The sequence below is a fragment of the Lepisosteus platostomus genome, chromosome 1 (genome assembly GCF_059453375.1).
Source record: "Lepisosteus platostomus isolate fLepPlt1 chromosome 1, fLepPlt1.hap1, whole genome shotgun sequence".
Lineage (NCBI taxonomy): Eukaryota > Metazoa > Chordata > Actinopteri > Semionotiformes > Lepisosteidae > Lepisosteus > Lepisosteus platostomus.
Window position 1 is genome coordinate 56,893,098 of NC_142611.1, and position 21,568 is coordinate 56,914,665.

Genomic DNA, 21,568 nt, shown 5'->3' on the forward strand with positions numbered 1-21,568 from the left:
TACACTTCAGCCTGACTATGGCATCTTGCTCTGTGGAGTTCTCGGGGCAGTGTTTTTGATGAAACTGCCTGCCAGTGCTCCAGGTTGAAATTTTCAGTCAGTGCCTCTACAGTTGCTTGCCTGTCTTGCCCTGCCCTTTGAATTAATGCACAGATATAACAATCCTGGAGAATTCACTTTTACCCACTGTTGCCCTTTGCTGAGGATGTCTTTCCCTTGGGGTTCCATGCTGACATCACCTTAGACACCGCTGGTTCGTGAACCATCAGAAAGTTGAGAAAGTTGACTTGGACATTGAAGCTCCTACCTAACAAACCTCAACCATCACCCGTCTTTCACAGGTCTCCTCCTGCAGCCATTCTAGCTATAATTATAGGCAACCTGGCTTACTCATTTAGCACTTGAGCCCCTCTTTGCAGAACCCTTTGCTTTCAATATACAGTATCTGCTGTTCCTCATTCAGCCAAGTGTTTCCGCTTTCCAACCTTGTTGTCACTGTACAATTAAATTTAAAAACCATTCGTTACACATTTCCTTCCACTATAAATACAGTTTACATTTTCTTTGCATACAAACACAGAGATTAGAAAGGCCATTTGTCCCACAAACCACGCGCTCTGGTAGATATTAGCCTTCTTGTGCTGTGTCATCCAGTGTCACTGCTCACTAGAAAGGAGCCACTGGGTTTTGAATCTGTTTGTCTTGAAAATTCCTTTTTAACATTTTGGGTACATTATTTATGTTAAAAAAAGTTGTATTCATTAGAACTAAAAGCATCAACAGTTCCGTGATGAGTTTCCATAGAAGCTGTTGATTTTTTGGATAGCATCTTCGACCTGAAAGGCTGTCGCAGTGGATCTGCAGTCATGCAAATACGTTTGGAAAACATAGACGAGAGAAGACCAAACTTCCCAAACAACAAACTTATGCAAAAGTGCTTAAGGTTCCCATGATGTTTGGTGGTTAGTCCTGTGAGCTCAATGGAGCGGAATGGCTTTGTTCAGGAGTCCACTCACGTCTCAGGAAAAGAACAATGAGGAGCTCCAGCTGAGGTAGGATAAAGTGCCCCAGATGATCCCCTCACAGAAATAGAGACTTCCCCATTATTTACATGGCAAAGGCAACAGCAAGAGAGAGGAAGAGAGAGAGAGAGCCAGGGGGCTGTGAGGTGAGAGAGAGGGCGAGGAGTAATGCGATTAAAGAAGGAGGATGAGATGGCAGAAAGTTCCTGGAGGTGTTTAGCAACAGCTGCTGCACTTCCTATTAGAGAGAGGGAGAGCCGAGCTACATCTTCTCCAGGATGTATCATTTGGGATTATTTTGGACATACTTTCCACATGGCCACCTCTGGCATCAAACTAGACTAAAATGCATGTAAAGGTAAGCACATTTAATTGACGTACAAATAAAAGGGAAAATAAAGATTCAGTGATGAAATATCAGTAAACTTTTACATTTGTGTAAGCTTAGTCCCGAACATTGTTTGTATGATGGTTCTGTTTGACTTTTACTGTTGGTGTAATGTTGGTTGGGGTGCAGTTGTATCTTGAAATTCAGAATGAACAGCCTTTATAAAACCGTCAATGTAAAATATATGTAAAAATATTCTGTATTAGAATGAAAAAATTAGATTTCTTATAAAATATTTTTAAGTCAAGAACTCTGCACATTTGAAAAGAATATATATTTTCACTGATTAAACTTCTCTGGTTCATTACTTATTGAATAATTCGTACCCTTGACTCTTGCTGTGTGGTGTTCTTTGAATATATAACTAAAGACTTTTAGTCTTCATTTAGCTGTTTCTGAGTGATGACATACCCAGATAATGGGGAATTATTATTTCTTTTGTACTTTCTCAAGTATCATTTTGAAAAAATTAGAAAACTGAAATTAACTGTCACTTTTCTACATTTCTCGGTTGTGATTATGGGCAAGGTCACCTAGTAAGAATTAAAGGATTGTAAAAAATAATCCTATCTGCTCTGTGATGGTGATATCTTCCAATCAGAAGTTTGCTACGATTTCTCAAAGATAAGCTTGTGACTGCTGATGTTAGGCTCAGCTTTCCTCTTGGGAGTGGTAGAAGAGATGTCTTGTGTATGTCTAACCCCCTTGACCCTTGTGTGATTTATGAAGACTTTCAAGAGGGCGAAAAGTGGCTCAAAGCAGCTTCTCCTGGTGGGGGTTGCTCTGAGCCTGGTCTCCTGCACATGGAGCTTTTCCCATGGAGCAAACCCCTCTGCCTGCATGGACATGAAGCCCAGGCACATCAGCGCCCAGCCCCAGGACCCACACAACAACTACATCACCCTGCAAACAGAGGCTGTCTCCTACCATCCTGGGGGCACCGTGCCTGGTATGTTGCCACTCTTCCTAACTGCTGTTGGAAGTGATTAGGGGTGAAATGCAAACGGAGATTTGGCCTGGTACTTCATGCCAAGACTTTTGATCTGTTGGGGAGGTGTAGGGCATTTTTCTAGCTCTTCCAGCTCTTTTGCTTGACAGACATTTTGTTAAAAATTGTTTTATGGCATTAGATGCTAAAAGAACTACTATCAATGTGTCTGTGCTAGAAAATTAATACATTTATTATTTAATACATGGAAAAAAACAGTAAAATCTACAGTGTGACCAAAACTTTAATTGTTTTTTTGATTAAGAAAGCTCCTCATGTACATTACCATGACAGTGAATCCAGATTTACAGTGAATTTCATATCTCTATTCATTTGGTAAGCATGTCTTGATCTATCTTTCTCTTGCTTGGCTGGTTTGGCTTTTTTGCATTAGTCTTTTTCCAACTTTTAAGTTAAATGCTTAAGCTCCTAGTATTTGCAACACTTTGGTTTTCACATTTTCTGGAATAATCAATGGGCTAGGTATACTTTTTGGATTTGAAAAAAACATTGTCACAGTCCAGTGTTTCCTAAAGGAAAGTAAAACACAACTACATACAGAGCAGGCACTCCATTTCCAGCGTGTGGTGCACAGAACTCTATTTTGAAATGGAGAGTAACTGTATGTGAAGCAATTTAATTCTAATTTTCCTCTGTCCTCTGTAGAAGGAGATGTCTTTGCGCTCTCCTCTTTGTAGTATTTAATCAAGGGGCTCACCATCTCCCCTGGGGGCCTGTTTCTGGATGGATTTATGCCTCGAGTTTGCTTTGTTTAGGTAGACCTTCAGGTACTGCAACATCCCCATCTGAATTATACTAGGAGCAGTGTTATACAAAACATAAATAAATAAAAATGATAGCAAAATAAAGGTTTCTTCTCTAAATGAACAAACCATATGTGGCTCCCTGGAGTGTTTGATGCTAATAAAGTTAGATACCCTGCTTGTCAGGACTGCTGTCTAGCCTGCTCAAAGAACTCAATTTAGACTAACGTACAGCCAACCTTGGCCAAGAATGTAGCCTATGACCTTCCTGTCTGAAAGGAGCTATTCCAAGCACAGGGCACAGGAGTGGTGATTTATCTTGCTTATGGAATGCAATCTGAAACTGCTTGTTGTATTAAGAGAGATGATTTTAAAGGAAATGCCCTTCAGGATGGTGGGTACCGCACGTGCCTGACCTTTTAGAAATGAGGTGCACCTCAGAATCCAACTGGCTGTTGGGGTGGGGGTGGGGGGGGGACCCTACATGCCTAAATTTCACAGCCCTCTTGCAAGGCTTTGTAGAGCTCTTGATCACCCAGCTGACTGTCTGATGTGATGTGGCTGAAATTATAGCTTTGATATGTCTGGTTCGAGGCCATTAGTTTGAACTAATAAGCTGAATTAATGAGCTGTGGAGAACTTGTGAAATGACCTTTGTGGCGCGGGAGGCGCTGAACATTGTTGCACTCCACTGATTCCCGTTGATAAGGGGCATTGTCTGCACATTGCTGTTTAATATCCCCTGAAAGTTTAACAGGCAGCTCCATAAGCATGGCTAGTGAAGGGTGGCGTACAGAACACCCTCAGATAGTTCTCCAGAGCTGTGCTGGAGACTCTTCTTTGCTTCTGGTGCTTCTGTGTTTGTTAAGGGGTTGCCCTTGTGTGAATAATAGGGCTGTTCCACCGTGGCTTCAGTTATAAATTATTTTTTGCCGAGCGGAGGGGTGGAGTGATCTGTGAGAACTGTAAAGGCAGTCAGGCTGGAGACAGACAGTGGCGGACATACTGTACCAAGCGCTCCTGTAAGGCCTCCCAATGTGACTGCCTTTTTCATCAATGGAGAGAAAAGCAGTGACTCCTACAGAGTACATGCAGCAGTCGTTCATACAGAGCACGTGTTTCCACGTGCGACTACAAAATGCCACAACTGCATCACGCTAAATGTTGTCTGCGGCCGGTTTCCCTACAGAAAACTCCTGTTTGTACAAGAGGCAAAAGTTTCACCATCAGATGACAGGTTACGGGGGTATTGAGACATTTATTACAGATTCAGAGTCCAAAAGAGGAATGCTATGGGAATGTATTATGGAAATAAAGGACATTGTGGCTATATAATGCAAAGTTACACATTGTTCATTAATAAAATGTTGTGCAAAAAGATATATTACCTGATAAAGTATTAGCTACAATGTCGCTGGTGTCAAGCATCAGAAAGTGCCTTGCGACCTGCTGTAATAAGATTTTGTAGACATTTGAATGTGGTGAACACGTGTGTCTCAAATGAAATGAGCAGAGAAATCGGTTTGGTTTCATGAAGGCTGCTGTCGACGGACTGCAGTTCAGCCTCATGGAGCACCCAGGGGTTTTCCGAAACGCTCTCTACTGTTGATGTTCGTGAATAGAAGAGGTGGAGGAAGAAAACCCAAACTCTTCTAAAAACCAATGTCAGGTTCTTTGGCATAATCTTCTCTCCAGGCAGTGTTTCAGGAGAGGGAAATCTTGCAGCAGATGCAGGTGATGTTTCTGCAGCAGTAGAAAGATGGACATTATCCCAAGAGGCTTTCAGTGCAGCAGCGGAAGAGAGGACTCAGAACAATAAGGATGAGGCTGTTCTTGATATTTTGGATTTCTGAAAGCAAAGGTTTTCAAGCTGCAGTTCTCTCCATCATGTCAGCTTCTCAAAGGGTGATTTTACTGTCCCTTGACACTTCAGAATAATTTTCTTTTTGATTCCGTTTTCTCTTCTGCCAAGGCTACTTAAGTTCAGAAAGCTCTCCCTTTTTAAGTATCTGTGCTGCATCATGCTACAGATATGGACTCCTTTCAGTTTCCCTCACAGGATATGCTTGTTTGTGATGGATAGTAAAGGATACAGAATTATCACTCTTATTCTCCTTCCTTGGAGATGGAGATAGTTATCATGTTATCATGATAGTTATCAAGGAGATAGTTATCCTTCGTTGGAGTCATGATAACCTATTCTAAATGCCTTTGTTTTGCCCACAGCAAATCATGGAGGTGGTAGTGTGAAGGTTTAGTTATTTTTGTTGCTGGAAAAAATAGAAGCTATTTGTAAAGAAACTGTAATATTGCATATGAATCAGTAGTACACTCAGACTCACACTTACACTTTTGCATTTCTCTCAACTTGTCTGGGTTTTCCCGTGATTGTGACTGCCAGTGTAAATGTTTCAAACAGATGTGAATGTGAGTAACAGTGTGCTGTTGCCCCTGCAGTGGAGTGAGGTGGGTATTTGATCAGGCTGTCCCAGGGTGAGTAACAGTGTGCTGTTGCCCCTGCAGTGGAGTGAGGTGGGTATTTGATCAGGCTGTCCCAGGGTGAGTAACAGTGTGCTGTTGCCCCTGCAGTGGAGTGAGGTGGGTATTTGATCAGGCTGTCCCAGGGTGAGTAACAGTGCGCTGTTGCCTTTGCAGTGGCAGTGAGGAGCACTCGGGACTTCATGGGCTTCCTGCTGCAGGCGCGGCGAGTGACTGACGACCGCATCGCCGGTACCTTCATCCTTATCCCGCACGGCTCCAAGCGGCTGCGCTGCGAGAAGGAGGGGGACACCGTCACCCACTCAGACAAACAGCTCAAGAGGAACCTCTCCTTCGTCTGGCGGGCGCCTGACAGCCCCGCTGGAGACGTGCGCTTCTTGTAAGGGTTCGACACTCAGCGGGATACTGGGAAACAACCCCTTCAGTGAGGGAGGTGTTGTCTCAGAGGGTGCTGAATCAAGCAGGGGTCTGCATCCTAATTTCTGAAAATTCCCAGATGAGCAAGATTTCCAGACAAATCTACACTTGCTCAATATGTCTGTGCCTTGGGCTTACAGCACCACAGTGTTTCTGTGCAATCTCACTACAGGGCCATAAAAAGAGGGAAAAAGGACTAAACCACTGATCTGGTTGGATCCTTTCCAACTTCAACACAGGAATTTCTCTTACGACTAGATTAACCTGGTTTGGTTTGAGACATCACTCCATGGTCAGCAACCAAGAAGCATAGTAATTATATGTCATGCATTATATTCTAATCCTTGTTAATGGTATGGCATGAATTAAGGGTTTTCAGTACCACGGTTTATAACCCCACTGGGCGAGCAGCTTCAGAACAAACCTTGATCACCACGAAAGACCTGATGAGCTCCATGAGAGTGTTTTCATTCCCCTACAAGTTTTTCCTGTTAACTATACTGGCAGTGGTTCAAAGAAAACATTAAAGCCTTGCTTATGGAATAAAGTCTTTAAATGAAATTAGATTTAAGAGGTCAGTGTTAAGTACTATTGATTTAAACGGCAGGATGATTGAATCCAATACCCCATCTCTGCAACTTGTAAACCTGTTGTTGCTCAAATGGCTTTGCCACTGTTTCATATTGAAAGTTCAGATGTGTAAATCAAGCAGACAGCAAGCTCTTTGCAAAAGCCCAGGCAGGATTAATATGCTTTTAAACAGGGAGGTGAACACACAAAAGAAAATGCTTTCTGCTAAGGTGGATCTATAGACCTGGCCTAGATGAAACACCATCACACTCAAAGAGGAGCACTTACTGTGAAAACACTTCACTTGGATTTTTTTTAAATAACCTTCTGTGTCTGTTTTAGCTCCCAGTATTTATAAAAACTGAAAAAAAAGTTGTATTCAGTTTTGATCTAAACCTGGAAAAGGCCAGAGGTGAAATGAATGGCAATATCCTGTATTATTATTGCGTTCTCCTGTTCAATTTCATGTTCCTCCTTTAGACTATGTACTGTTTTCTTTATTTTTCTTCTCCAGCATAACAGTTGTGCAGTCATACTTTACTTACTGGGCCCGGATTGAGTCAGCCGTCGTGCACGATCAGACTCTGGCTAACCTCACACCCGTGGTTGCTGTTGCTGGACAGGAGATCGCACCATCTGGACTGGCATTTGACATCAACATGACGAGCACAGGTACAGATATGTATATTTTCAAAACAGTTCCACTCGCTGGGCAGAGCTGTGGCACAGACTACTCTTAACTCCCGAGGTAAACTGCTCTTTAGCTGGACCAAGGCAGGAATGCTAAAGCTTGAGTGAGCCTGAAGTGATAAAGAGGTCATAAGTATGCTTTTCACATACAACAATGCTGGATGCTGTCCCAGAGGCTGGCAGGGTGATAAATACAATTAGGAAAGCCAGCAATGTGATAGATTTAAGTTGCATGTTGGGGCCATTAGGGGAGACAAGGAGTGCCTTTGGAACAAAGACATAATTCCTATAAAAAGTACATTAAATTAAATTGTGACATTGGAGCCTGGACACATACAATGTATAATGCATCACATGTAGAAGTAAGGTGTATATTTCATCACAGGTTTACGGCTTACATTTACAAGTTTACACAAAGATCATGCAGAAGCACTGTCCTCATTATAATGCATAAATACGAGTCTACATACTGTACGAGAAAGGACTGTCTCGTATTTATTTTTCAGAAACATATATATATTAACCTGCTGCTGTAAAAAAATAGCCAACATCTTATTAAACCTGTAATGAATTGTTACAATAATCTACAGGAGCTTATTTCAGATGCGGCATATAGTACGTATCCTTTACTTAAATAAGCCTCACACATACAATAAGCAAAGGTTGCTGTCAAAATACTACATTAACTTAAACTGTCTTCAAGTCATTTGGGAAATTAGACGAATTTTTACTAGATTTTTAATTTCTAATTATGAGACAATAGCCGTTTACAAAAAAAAAAGGCGAAATACACTTCTGTCTATTCGAAATTCGAAAAGGTGAAGTTAACTGCACTACTAAAAAATGAAAACGAGCGGAGTGAAACTTCTCCAAGTATTCGCTTTCGCTCCCGGGTGGTAACATGTGGTATTACACGAAAGACTCCAGATCAAGCTTGGCCCCCCTGCTCTCTTTAATTCTAATTGACCTGGATATGTTGTTTTACTGGGCTGTAATAAATAACATGATCTATCTGGAGACATCAAGTTCTGTCATTTTAGCCCGACAGCAATTCCCACACCCAATGTGCTGTGTCCTTTACACAAAATTATGTTTGAAGCCAATTTTTAAAATGAAAAATTTATTAGACCAGGGTGATACAATTCTTGTAAATAAATCATTTTAAAATGACACTGTCAAACAAAATAATTATAAGGGGATTTAAAATTGATGTACATAGTGATAGTTAAAAGTTTCTTTCCAATTTCTTTCTTTGATCTAATGTGCTGTAGAGGCTTACCTCATTTTGATTTTAAGTGTGTGGTTTTAAGGTTCCTGTATAACTCAAAATAAACATGCAGTATAGAACAATATAAATAAGAACGGAGAAAGAGCATTAAAAAACTCTTATTCACATACAGTAGATGCATTTAATCAATATTAAACTCTTTTGTCAGTGCCAAAGTTTCACAAAGCTAGAATTTTCAAGTAAAAATTATACAGTATATATATACTGTAGGGTGACATAGTGGTCTAGCGGTTAGCATTTCTGCCTCATAGTGCTGGGACCCTGGGCTCAGTTCTGGACTTGGAATGCTATCTGCATGGAGCTTTTAGCTCTCTCGGTGTTTGTATGGGTTTTCTCTGGGTGTTCTGATTTCCTCCCACAGTCCAAATACATACTGGTAGTTAATTGGCTTCTGGGAAAACTGGCTTGGGTGTGAGTGTGTGGATGTATGTGTCTGTGTCTGTGTGCGCCCTGCATTGGACTGGTGTCCTGTCCAAAGTGAATCCCGCCTTGTCCCAGCTGATTGCCTGGATAGGCTCCAGCTGCGCAGCAACCCTGTACTTGATGATGTGTTAGAAAATGGATGGATTACATAGAGTATACTGTATATTCCCATAGCCCCTCCACAACTCTGCTTTATCTTCAAGGTGGCAGCTTAAAGTAAGATTTATAATGCCATGCGAAAGTGAAAACAATCCTGGAAAATAAAAAGAAAAATATTTCATGTAATTCGGTTATTTAAACAGTTAAAAGTTTCTGCACATTTGTTCATCTTCACTTTTTCTGTGTTTAAGGTGTTTTGGAGAGTATGTTTTACTGTACACAGTAAGTAAGGAATTGAAGATTGTCCAGCGTTTCCACAGAGAATTTTATGCATTGCTCTTGGAATGCTGCTGTCAGATGTAGGACAAATATTTCTACATGTAACCCCTTGATGATGTCTGGCCTGTGCCCTTCTTCAGCAGTGCCAGTAAAGACTCCATCTTAATCTGTCGCTGTCCCAGTCTCAGCTGACATTCTGACATAAGTCATCACACACTTAGCGGAGACATGTACAGTAAGTGGTAGTTAAGGCTGCAGCTTGAAACCTAAGGGAAGGGTAAGGAGTATTTTTCCCTTTTTTTTCTCCATAAGAGTTAATATAGAAAAAAAGAAACTGATCTAATAAAATGTTTTGATAAATAACTTAAAATTATATTAAATTGAGTATTTTATACACAGTAGCACTGATTCGCAATCACATCCCGTGTCTCTTAACAGCAGGTGCTGTTACAGTTGATGCTGACCTGTTTTGAAGTACAGTAAATGTTTTTTTTCCCTGTGTTTCCTGCCCAAAGCTTCTGCTCCTGGAGTCCACATCACCAATGGGCCCACCACCACCACCGAAGCGAAAGAGGCTGCCACAGAACTAAGCCCACAGACCCTCAGTGCAGATCCTGAGGACAGGAGTGCAGGAGAGCCCAGAGAGACAACGCCCTCTGGGTCTCTGGGAGAGGAGCTTGGCAGCCCTCTTATGCTGGTTTCACTGTCTCCCAGGGCAACAGGGGAACTCCATCTAACACACCGCACACAGCAGCCAACGAGGCCCTCCCTACTCCCTGGATTCAACTGGTATGTTCTGTTAAAGCTCCAGTCGGCAGCACCTCATTGACAGGACTAAGAGGCTGAATCATTATTTTTGAGACAGAAACTGCTGTGGTAGCATCTTTGGCTGTTGCCATTGATGCTGGAGATGAATATTGCAGTGTTTCTAAAATGCTTCCAAGTGCAGTGTCTACCCTACTTGTTTACTGTACAGTACATCATACTGTAGCTGGGGTAGACACAAAACATCATTACAGCCTTTTTAAACACAGACCTCCCCCCCCCCCCCCCCAAAATGAAAATTACCCCCTAAAATGACCTACATTTGTAATGGAGCTTCAAAGAAACCAGACTGAGAATATTTTCTGCATAATGTACGTTTATTTGACAGCAGACAACAGATTAAGAGGTCAAGCTATTTTCTTGCTCAGCAAATTGAATTTTTCATTTTAACCTGTTTACAGAGATGAAGTCTCTGTCTTCTTTCAAAACAAAGTTCTTTCATTTCACTGGAATTAGATTTTTTTAATAGGTCTCTTTCATTGTTAGGCCAATAAAATATACTTCTTTTAAGCACAGATACAGAAGTATTACCATATTGTTTTGAGAAGCTATCAGATGGACTTCACAGCAATAGCAAAATCAAAATGAAGGAAAGACATTTCTGTTACGCCAGGACCGTAGGTGGAAAGAAAGGGCACAGCGGAGTAATTGGCCTCAGAGTCCAATTAGCGAAGTGAAGATTACTGAGTTTATTATGTGATTGGGTGAAAACAGCAGGCAGCTGAGATGCGCAGGAGAAGCAGTCGGATCTGGGCTGGAGACAGGAGGGGATGATAGATAGTTAGCGAGTGGTAGCGTTGCAACGGAAGGCTGTGAATGGGGGAAAAAAACTATAAAGTAACTATAAAGTAACTCCTGGAAAACCTAAAAACAAAGAACAAACACACACTCTTAGTCAACTCAATGTCAGAACACTTTTAATAGTGCGTGAGGTTCTTAACGAGGTTGATAAGCCCGGCCTGATCTTGTTAGCGATGGCCCTGATGAACTCCTTGCACATGTGGAATGCGCCGTGGTGATTGAGGGTGCTCATACAGGAGCACTGGGGCTCGTCAGGGCATCTTGTCCGACAGGTGTATGAACATTTAGATTTACAGTAGTACAGGTACTCTAAATACAATAGAAATATGTATGCTTGTCATTAAGATCACCTTGCACAACAGACACAATAGTACAGAAATGCATGTCAAAACTATTTAATTAGGTCAACTTGAGAAGAATAAAAAACATTGTTAAACGGTTCACTAAGCAATCCTGTTTCTTTGTCACTCTGTCAACAGCATCAACTGGTCAATGTACCAGCAAGATTTTAAAAAGAAAATGTACAAATTCATGGATATAAGAACATTAATGGGGCTAGAAAACTACATTGGAAGGTAAAGAGTCCACAGGATAGAAGTATCCTCTATTATTCTTCAGCTGGCACTTTTAAAAGTTGAACAAATGGAAGTTTTTAACTGATGTTTGGAAAGGATAATATTAGAGAAGCCAATCTCACCCACCAGTTTTAAATCACAATCAATGGCAATTTCCGCTGTATATTAATCTCACGCTAACACCTCTTCTTGCATTTTTGTTGCTCAGTTGTTGTTTCATCTACAGTTCATCAATGCTTAGACTATGCTCCAAATCATAACAAATACAGCTACAAGTGCTCCAAAAAACAGAAGGAAGGAAAAAAATATATTGAATAAAGTATTATTCAACATATTAAGATTTAGATTGAATAAACCAAAAATGAACAAATTAAACAACCAAAAAGACAGAAAGAAAAGAGAACTTCTACATGTGTCTGCACAACTTCTCAGACTGAACAAACAAAACAAAGTGAGACAGGAGGAAAGAAATTCAGTGCTTGTCCTTTTTAAAAATATCCCTCCTAACTATGGAACTCTAGACCTGCTGTTCCAACAAAGCTTTCTGACTTGCCCAAGAATCTCAAAGAATTCTCAAGAATCAGCTCACTGTTTTGTCTTCCTGCACTCCCACATCTCCCATTACTGCAGTCTCACTATATCAAAGACTGGACTCTAGGTACTGAAGGTTGCAAAGAACTCTCTACATTCATGGCATTCCCTTCAGAAAAGAAAACACAATTTTTTTCTCTCACCCTCTCTGGGGCCCATAACAAGTAAGCTCAGTCATCCAGCATACAAATACTTCCACCTCCAGTGATGATGTCGCCCAGCACTCAGCTAGACTCCAGTTATCAAGATGACACTTGGCTTGCCCCTACTATGACCCCCAGGACCTTCCATTCAACCTTGTCCCCCTATTTCTGTTTCTCTTAGTATTCCCTCTTCACTGTCTCTTTTTGTTATTTCTTGCTTTTGGTTTATTATCCCGGCTGTTTCCACTTTCCTCTCTTTTCTGTAATTAATTTAACCCCTCTGCTTCCCCTCCACTCTCTTTTGCTTCTATTCCTAGCATCCAACATGGCCCAATTGCAACATCTTTGGAGCCCTCGGCCCACATTTCCAATCTCACAGCTACTACTACTGCTGCTGACGCCATTGCCTTGGTTACTGAGGTGTCCTACCCCTGACTCATGCTTCAGTCAGCAGGCGTCCTACTAATGTATACTAATGTGCTACTTCTGTCTCTGTCCATGGGCCCAGCACTTTGATGTCTTCCTCCTTGGGTTCTTCCTAAAGACAACTCCTTGGCACCAGGTCATACATTTAGCTCAGTAAACAGGTGTCCTACCATTGACATTTTCCTTTTGTGAAGTATACTGAATCATCGTTGCCTTTCTTTGGGGGTCTCAATTTGAAACAAAAGGCAGTTCTCAAATGCCACTCTCAATTTAACCTATATTTAAATAATATTTCAGGTGAGTAGCTGCGTCAGCATGCATAGTCTACAAAGGAACAAGTAATAGGTTTATTCGATGCTGAGATGCTTTGGTTTATTCCAAAAGAGAATGCTAAATACACAACATTTTGGCTGTGAAGCCTTCTTCAGGTGTGAGCCCTCACGTTGTGTTTCACAGCCAAAACTGTTTTTTCTCTTCTCTTTTCAGCATGGAATAAACCTATTACTTGTTCATTGTTAAATAATATTGATTACATTCTTTCTAGATTTTAACTTCTCTCTGTGTTAATGAGAAAGGCCTCACCCTGTCCTGACTTCCATCTCTGTGAAATTTGAACAAAAATCTATATTCTCCACAGAAATATTGTTGCCACTCATTTTGAATTGGTGCTTCTCAGCAGTTCTGATGCAAGCATGTCATACGCTCTCTTGAAAATGCTGCATTCACCTAGTGCCTGCTCCCACCTCTCTGTTTAAGCAATCGGTGGATTTGGGGTCAACTTGCTTGATTTTTGGTGTCCCAGCTTCCACATCCTATATCTAGCAGGTGAAGCAAAAACGTATTATACTTAAAATACTCAATAAGCATTCACAATTTATCTTATTCTTGGATTTGTTATTCTTCGTGGAGTGAAAGTTCTTAACTGACATTAGGAAGGGTAAAGAAAAGACAAGTCAAACTCACCCAGCTGCTTTAAATCACAATCATTACCAACATGTGCTATATATATAACTCTTGCACACCCCTCTTCTCACAACTTTTGCATTCATCCTGCCTCTACCCCATTTCCACCTTTGCCTGCTGCTCCTTGCTTAACTCCTCTGTCTAAGCCAAAACTTATTACAGTAGAGGTCTTTACATTTGTGCAGAGAACTGCTATAAATAACCAACTTTGCATACTATATAACCAAGTCTGTACCAATATTGTTGCATAATCTGTTTGGGTATGTAATATGATTATGGTTAAAAGATATAAGTAACCCTCCCTTATATGATAATTAAAGCACTCATTGGCATGAGGTCTTGAGCAGGGGGCAGAGAGAGGCTCACTCACTAGCTAGATTGGTCTCACGATCCCAGTCTGTGCGCAGGCTTAACCTCTGGCTTGGTTTCGTCCCACTCTTCTCTTCTTCCATCCAAAACCCCATCAGACCGTGGTTCACGGAACCATTGTTAAATTTGCAGATGTCGAGACCCTACTGTACTCAATAACCATTCACAAAGCACCTCATTCTTGGATGTCATTAATTACATGTTGGTTTGACAATACATCAAATGATTAAGATACTTGAATACCCAGTACTTTACAACAGTGAAGTCTGTCGGCATGGGTTTTTTTAGGTGAAAGACATTTATTATTATGTGATACAAAAGGGATTTGCTGAAACAGCTCTGTGCACAATGAATGAATAGACCTTGACTGATGGTGTAATGTACACCATGATACAGGCAATTATCCTGAAGAGAAATTAGTTTGATCAACTTCTAATAGGCTGTATAAATTTTAGGAATAAGCAGTGGTTAATTCCTTGCTGATAAGCACAATGTTTTGGCTGTGACACCATAGCCTCCTGAAGAATATGTCACCTGACAGTTTCTAAGCAAACCACATTTTGTAACAATGAAGAAGTACAAACTTAAATTAATATAAAGTAAAAAAATGCAAAAAAAGGAGAAACATAGCTTCTCTGCGATTCCACATGCAGAGAACAGGCTGTGATTGCTGTGTTATTAAATGTAGAAAAAGTCACTTTAAAAAAAAAAAGAAAAGGCAGGAATAACCAGAGTTGAAGTAATTTCTGAGAACATAAAATGCAAAATTTAACAATATTCCAAGAATTATGATTCGATCAAAAGATGTAACCTGGGTTTGATTACCTCAAACCATTTCCCATACGGACACAATCCCTTCCGAAGCCATAGAGCAGGTCCTTTTCTAACACTTTCATGTGGAGTGCCACACACACTCCTGCATCACGGTCCATTTCCCAGGTGACTTGATATTGTTAAAAATTGCAACACCAGCCTATTCTAAAGAAATGTACACGTAGCTTTAAAATAGGAATAAATTGGAAGAAATTGCCAAAGGGGAAGTTAGAAACATATAGCTTTCTTTCCTCATTTTTCTGTTATATTTAAAGTCTTATTACTTGCTAATTTACTGTGTGGTAAATGTGCTGTGGCATGGGATCTCCTCCAACAGGAGTTGCTCAGTGTTCTTCAGGCTTAATAGAGTGTTGGACAAGCCAGACTCCTCTGGGGCCAGTTGTTAATAGCAGTTACAGTGAGGTCTAACAGCGGGTAAACTAATACATACAGTAGCCAGTACTGCTTCTGAATCTCTTTCCTTGTTTCCTGACCATTTTCCTTATGTTTTTCTTCAGGACAAGAAACTACCCCAAGTACAGTGTGCCCCAACTATGCAAGAACTGCAACAACGGAGAAGAAGTAAGACTTCAGTTTGGCTTAAAGATAATTCACATTATTTGTAATACAGTATGTGTGAATGTGTAGTGTCCATATGCTTCGTTTGAGAATGCTTTACATATTTGCTGTTTCAGTATATACAGTACTGTATATATCTGTCTTGTAGAAATAATCCACAGTATATATCAGTATACTTCATATAACTACTATCAGGTTCTTATGGAAAAACTAAGAAGTCTTATATTCTTTGTGAAAATTGCATTGCACTTTCTCTAAACCAGGGGTATAACTATTATCAGGGCATCTGTATTGGGTTGAAGATTTTTATACCCCTTGCTTTTATATGAATTTGCCTTAAAGCCTTACAACAATTCCAAAACAGTATAAAAAGTATTAACTCATGAAATATTAAGTGTGCAATAAATGTCGTGAAATATTTTTTAAAAAACCTTTAAAGTTTCAGTTAGAATGACTCATCACGGCACGCTCTTAACATTTATTGGCTTGTATTTGACTTTGAATGACTATTTTACTGCTTCTGTATTGTGTATTATGGGACAAGACTTAATATCTTAATGCACACTGATTTTAAAGTGGAGCTGGGAATTATTGTCATAATTTATCTTCATGACTTGCTTTAATTGAACCTTTATTTACAAGGATGGCCGCCCAAATTAAATGGGATGTATGCCATGACATTAAAGACGAATGCTATAGCTGCTAAATCAGGAAAATGCTTAGTCTGTCACTGGAACTGGTCTCACAGCCTCCAGTTCTCTATTCAAAAATATTTTTTCCTCTCCTCATTATATGGTCAAAGCTAAGCTGTTTGGCTCACTCTGCTGGAGAACTATGAAATCTCCCTGATTGTACAGCACCGAATACAACCCAGCCTTGCAGCCTGCACAAGACTGCACATTAGACGAACTCACTGTACTTGAAGCAGATTTGCTTGTTCACTGTATGAATCCATTACTTTACTATTATCAAGGTAGTTACAATCTGTCACAGTTAAACAAAGAGGAAAAGACAGCTTTTAGCTAAATATTAATTCACAAATTCCTCTGAGCAAATTGTAGCAAGGGTCTGTTCATTAAGAACTAGGATCAAACTAGGATTTGTGAAATATATCAGTGTAAGGCAGTCAAGTACCTGTAGCAAGAAATTATTCCACAAAAAAATTGTGATTTAAAATATTATTATGAGCACTTTTTAAACAATGTAGTGGAGAACCGCTGTGGTATGAATCTGAATGAACTCCCATGGGATTCCCAAAAATGAATTTGGAAACAAACATTAACATGTCCCTGGTGCAGTTTCAGCTGGGCTTGGCGGGAGAACATTCTGCCCATTCGGCACTGAGCTCAGACGTGGGGAACGGGGACCAGCAGGGCTCCCCCACTGCTGCTGGACACGCATCTCCGGCCCCGAGGGGTACCCCAGCGGACAGGGAGGTGCCCTTGGTGCCGACGGCCCTCCTGAGGCCCCCGGAGCAAGCAGAACCTGAGACCTGGGCCTCTCTTCACCTCAAGCCTTCTCCTGCCCTGAGACGGTCACTCTCCGGCGCTGCGACCCAGGCCACGCCAGCAGACTCCCTCCTGCGCACGGCGGCGTTGGGGTCCCGGGTACGGAACGTGTCGGCGGCGGGGGAGAGGGGGCGCCCCCGGGAGACCGGCGTGCCGGGGAAAGTCCCTCACCTCGGGCCGGCAGAGCTGGGCATCCTGCTGGGCTGTGCGGCCGCACTGGGCATGGCTGTCACCACGGGCCTCCGGTACCTGCACAGCCAGTACTGCCGCAAGCGCACCGAGGTGTCCATCAGCGACCGCGACAGCAATGTCATCCACGTCCAGGAGTGCGGGGACCTGGTGCAGGTACGCAAGATCCGGCAGAACAGCTTTGTCCTGCTGGAGGCCGAGTACGACGTCATCACTCCCGTGGGGAAGTGACGGAGCTCAGCACTCATCCGGGCTCGACCACAAGATGCGCGACAGAAACCAAATAGTGCACACCTTTCACGTGTTACAACCGTACCTGCAGATCAGCACAGCAGAGGCCGTGGTGGCTGATAAGGCTGGGCGAGCAGGAGCCTGAAGGAACTTTGACTTTACTCCTCCCTGCAAACTCGTTTCAGACGACACCATATCGATTAGAATTGTCTGGTCACTGTTTGAAACCAAAACTCCAAGCTGACATTTTCACACATTAATTTTGTGTTATGTTTATTGTTTTCTCTACTGGTTCCAAAAACAACAATAATATACTATACTTACTCACTGCTAGTATCTCTTGTTTGATATTATGTACTGTACTGTACTGACATTTGGAGAAATTCAGAGAGGCAGAAGACGTTTATGTTTGGGAACAAACCATTGAAATGGAAGGTGACTGTTAAAAGCTAGGAATCCCATCTTACAGTTAACAAACCTCCAACAGGTCTCATGTGCTGAACAGTAAGTCACAATGCCTAAAAGTGCAAAATCAAATACAATTGCATTTCTATAGTACTTTTCATCCCCAAGGATCCCAGAGTGCATCACATACTGGGGAGCCACTGAACCTGGAGAGATGTGCCAGCTCAGATGTGCTGGCATCTCCCTGCCAGAACTGGCCAAGCGAGAAATTGTTTCGCCAAGTGAGTTTAGGGGGACCTTGACAGAGCCCAGACTGTGCCCAACCACAGAATCCTCTTATACTGCTCCTGCCCCCAGCTTACCAGTCACCACTCGTGAAATGTTTAGCATTTAACAGTGCTGTGGTTTTGGGGTATTTTCTGATCTTTCATGCCAAAAGCTGGTAAAAAAAAAAAACTAGTTACAAGATTTGCTTTGGAATAGTTCTTTCCACTGACAACTACTTTTCTTTCTTTTTTCCTGAAACGTAATATAGGATACATAATGCGGTTGTTAAGCGAATTATGTGGGTATCGGAAAACACTAACACTTAAGACCAAAGAAATATAGTCACCTTCAAACCTTACTGAGGCATGGAGATAGAAAATGGATGGACGTATAGACCCAGTGATGCTTGTACTAATTTAGTAGTGTTAATTGTCAATTAAAAAAATATAAATGGCAGCTTAATGTGTCATATACACTGGATGAAGGTGACAGTGTGCATGCTTTAGTAAAAGATTTATGAAAAAGAGATGCTATACGTTAGTTTTGTAGATTAGACCCTAATCTTATAAAATGTAACTGATTTGTACATTTTAGATATTATGAAATATATTTACTTTAGGACATAAACGTTTTATATGAGTTGTACTAATACAGTGATTATGTTAGAAGAAAAAAAGTTAATTCCCCATTTAAAATAATGAGACAACAAATAATTATATTGTAGTTACAGCAATATTTTACTAAATTCTGTACCTTTTCCTTGGGAATAAAATTTACACACAAAGCTATTGTTTCAATATTGTTTTTATTGAACAAGACATTGCAATTTACTAAAATGCAAAGGATCTGGGTTGATGTGTTCATGTTTATAATATTTTCTTTGCAGATATTTTATGGAACATCCAGATAATCTTCGCATGACCTGTACATGCACTTATTCTGTGCTTAAAAATCTAATTTTTGAAAGTGTCTGTTATTCTCTCGGTTCATTTCCAGTTTTCTGCTATCCACTTGGTGTAGTGTCTATATATCTTTATTGACACTACTTAAACTAAATTACTGTTTATACAGTAGGTTATGCAACAAAATGGACAAGGTATTTTTTAATTTCCAATATAAATGTACTAATACAATATCTAAGTGGTTATAAAGGCTACTTGGTATATGTTAAATATTAACTAAAAATATTAGCAGGAAAAAAACAAATGATTTGTGTTCTCAGATTAGGAGTTTGAGAGCCTTCTTTAGACTCATGAGGTTATTATGTGTAATCTATTTTTGAAATACTTGATAATCTGGATTATGTTTTACCTTGTTCCAGTCAGTACAAAGAAACCAGGAACTTTTAAAATTTGAATTACTATTGAACACCTCTCCACCCCCCCCCCCAAGATAATTCTCTTTTTTGTGTGGCTTTTGGTATACTGTACAGTATCTTGTGTGAATATACCTTATTCTTACTGTACATTCAACTATTTCAATAGTCTTTAGTTTCCAAACTCTTGAAAACGCGCCATAATACAGTAAATAAAATGTTGTTCAGTTAAGGTGTTGATAGGAATAGATTTTCACAAGGACAGATAGGACAGATTTCACAAGAGTGCAGAGATGTTCTTTTGAAATATTATAGCCAACAGCACGAGTTTTGCAGAACCAATTTAGGACCCGAAAATGCTTAACAACCTTTCGGTTATTTCAAAATTGCCCACTAGAGGTCAGGCTTGTCCCAAGTATTAAAGTAAAAAGCCAAGCAGTTGGTGTACTGTACATCTGTAACTTGTGTGTTGAGTAAATCCGGTTGTGAGAGAAACCTTTTGTTATAGATATATAATTAAGTGGGTATGGATGTCAATGAAATTAGAATAATTTGTAGCAGTGCCCAATATCTGTTTTTAAAGTATTCTTAACCCTCAAAACACTGTTTACAATGTTCATAATCATGTTAATTTGAATAACAACCGCTATTGAACAGAAAATCAGAGGAAACGACTACTTTAAATTATATATATATATGTATGGTATATTGTATGTGAATGAATAATCACAATTATTATTAATAATTTAATTTTATGTATTTAGACTTCAGGGAACAAGAAGAGGCCGACTGCGAGCTGAAAAGCAAAAAAGAAGGGAAAAGAAACGGAAACAGGAGCCTTCAAATGAGGTTATGGAAGAGCAGATAGGAGAGTGAGGGGATGAGAAATTGGGTTTGAAGAGAGACATTTAGAAGACAAATACCAGGAGAACAATGATGCCAGAAATCTGGAAATGATCTGAGAGATATAGAAACAATCTAGTTTTAAAAGGTAAGGGAAGGTGTGAACTTGGTTTACAAAAAATAAGTTTGGGTTCTGATGTCTTTCTGGTGTCTTTCTTCCCTTATGAAAGGACACAGACAGGTCAGATTAATCATGCCTGAAGGAGGTAAAATAAGGGAACTGTTGGCTGTTAGAGGCCAACATTTAATCCTCACTGCTCTGTCATGTCATAAAACCCTAATCCTAAACCACTCTTCTTCCTATCTCACCCATGTAAAAGGCAAGAGATGCCATAACAGATTTCTGAACAAACACAATGCCATGATGGAATGAGTTTAATTTTTAATTTTTCTTTCTTCATCTCATACTCCTGCTCTTCCACACGTTGCCCTACAGAACGGAAGATGGCTCCACAGGTGACTCGTTTATTTCACAGTTTTCTTTCTTAGTGCGACATTAGCCTCTACTTGTTCCTTTGCAGTTCCCTGCCAAGCCCTCTAATCCATGATACTGATCTACGATGTCATGAACACGTAAAATGGAAAATGACCTGATCTCAAATCAATTAAAAAATATTGGTTGGCTTTGCAATGTTTTTTTAAAATGTATTATTTGTATGAGAACAAGTAATATGTTTATTCCATGCTGAAAAAAAGAAGAAAGAAAACACAACACCTGAAGAAGGCTCCACGGCCGAAACGTTGCGTTTTCTTTCTTCTTTTTTTCAGCAAGGAATAAACATATTACTTGTTCCTTTGCAGCCTATGCATGCTGACGCAGCTACCCCCCCTGAACTTATTTGTATGAGTATTTGTTACAGTACTTAATTTAAAACTCCCCATCAATGAAGTCACACATTTAATTTTTTGAGAATGCCACATTGTTACTAGTCCTGGCATAAAACGACAGTTTAACATTGCTCATCGCTAAACTATTATCATGAATTGTAGTCAATAATCAGTTCATACTGAAATACTTTAATATTGTAAAAGTACTATGTATTTCCTTTAATTGAAATAAAAACTGAATTGTTGGCTACATAATTTTGTACAAATTTATTTTCTCTTATAAGGATGATACTAATTATTGCACAATATACTGTACTACTAACTACATGAGTCAAATTAGCTTCTTAATACAATTTCTATTATTCACTTATACGAGATGACATAAAATATTAAATATATATATGAACAAC

At 40.1% G+C, this 21,568-nt stretch overlaps 1 protein-coding gene across 2 annotated transcripts; it reads left to right on the top strand.

Moving 5' to 3' along the window:
* The first annotated feature begins 819 nt into the window (after window positions 1–819).
* reeld1 (reeler domain containing 1) lies at window positions 820–18,896 on the top strand. 2 transcript variants are annotated; one of them, XM_088633138.1, is made up of 8 exons: window positions 820–1,380; window positions 2,140–2,359; window positions 5,818–6,040; window positions 7,163–7,320; window positions 9,943–10,216; window positions 11,533–11,628; window positions 15,452–15,515; window positions 16,811–18,896. In XM_088633138.1, exons 1-8 carry the CDS (start codon window positions 1,369–1,371, stop codon window positions 17,438–17,440), a joined length of 1,677 nt encoding a protein of 558 aa, XP_088489264.1. In that variant the 5' UTR covers window positions 820–1,368; the 3' UTR covers window positions 17,441–18,896. The 2 variants fall into 2 exon arrangements, with proteins under 2 accessions (XP_088489264.1, XP_088489263.1); XM_088633137.1 differs by lacking the exon at window positions 11,533–11,628.
* The last annotated feature ends 2,672 nt before the right edge of the window (window positions 18,897–21,568 follow it).

Coding starts and splice junctions, on each gene's coding strand:
- reeld1 (XM_088633138.1), top strand. Junction 10,217..11,532: donor CTACTCCCTGGATTCAACTG/GTATGTTCTGTT, acceptor CTCTGTCAACAG/CATCAACTGGTCAATGTACC. Junction 11,629..15,451: donor CTAGAAAACTACATTGGAAG/GTAAAGAGTCCA, acceptor GTTTTTCTTCAG/GACAAGAAACTACCCCAAGT.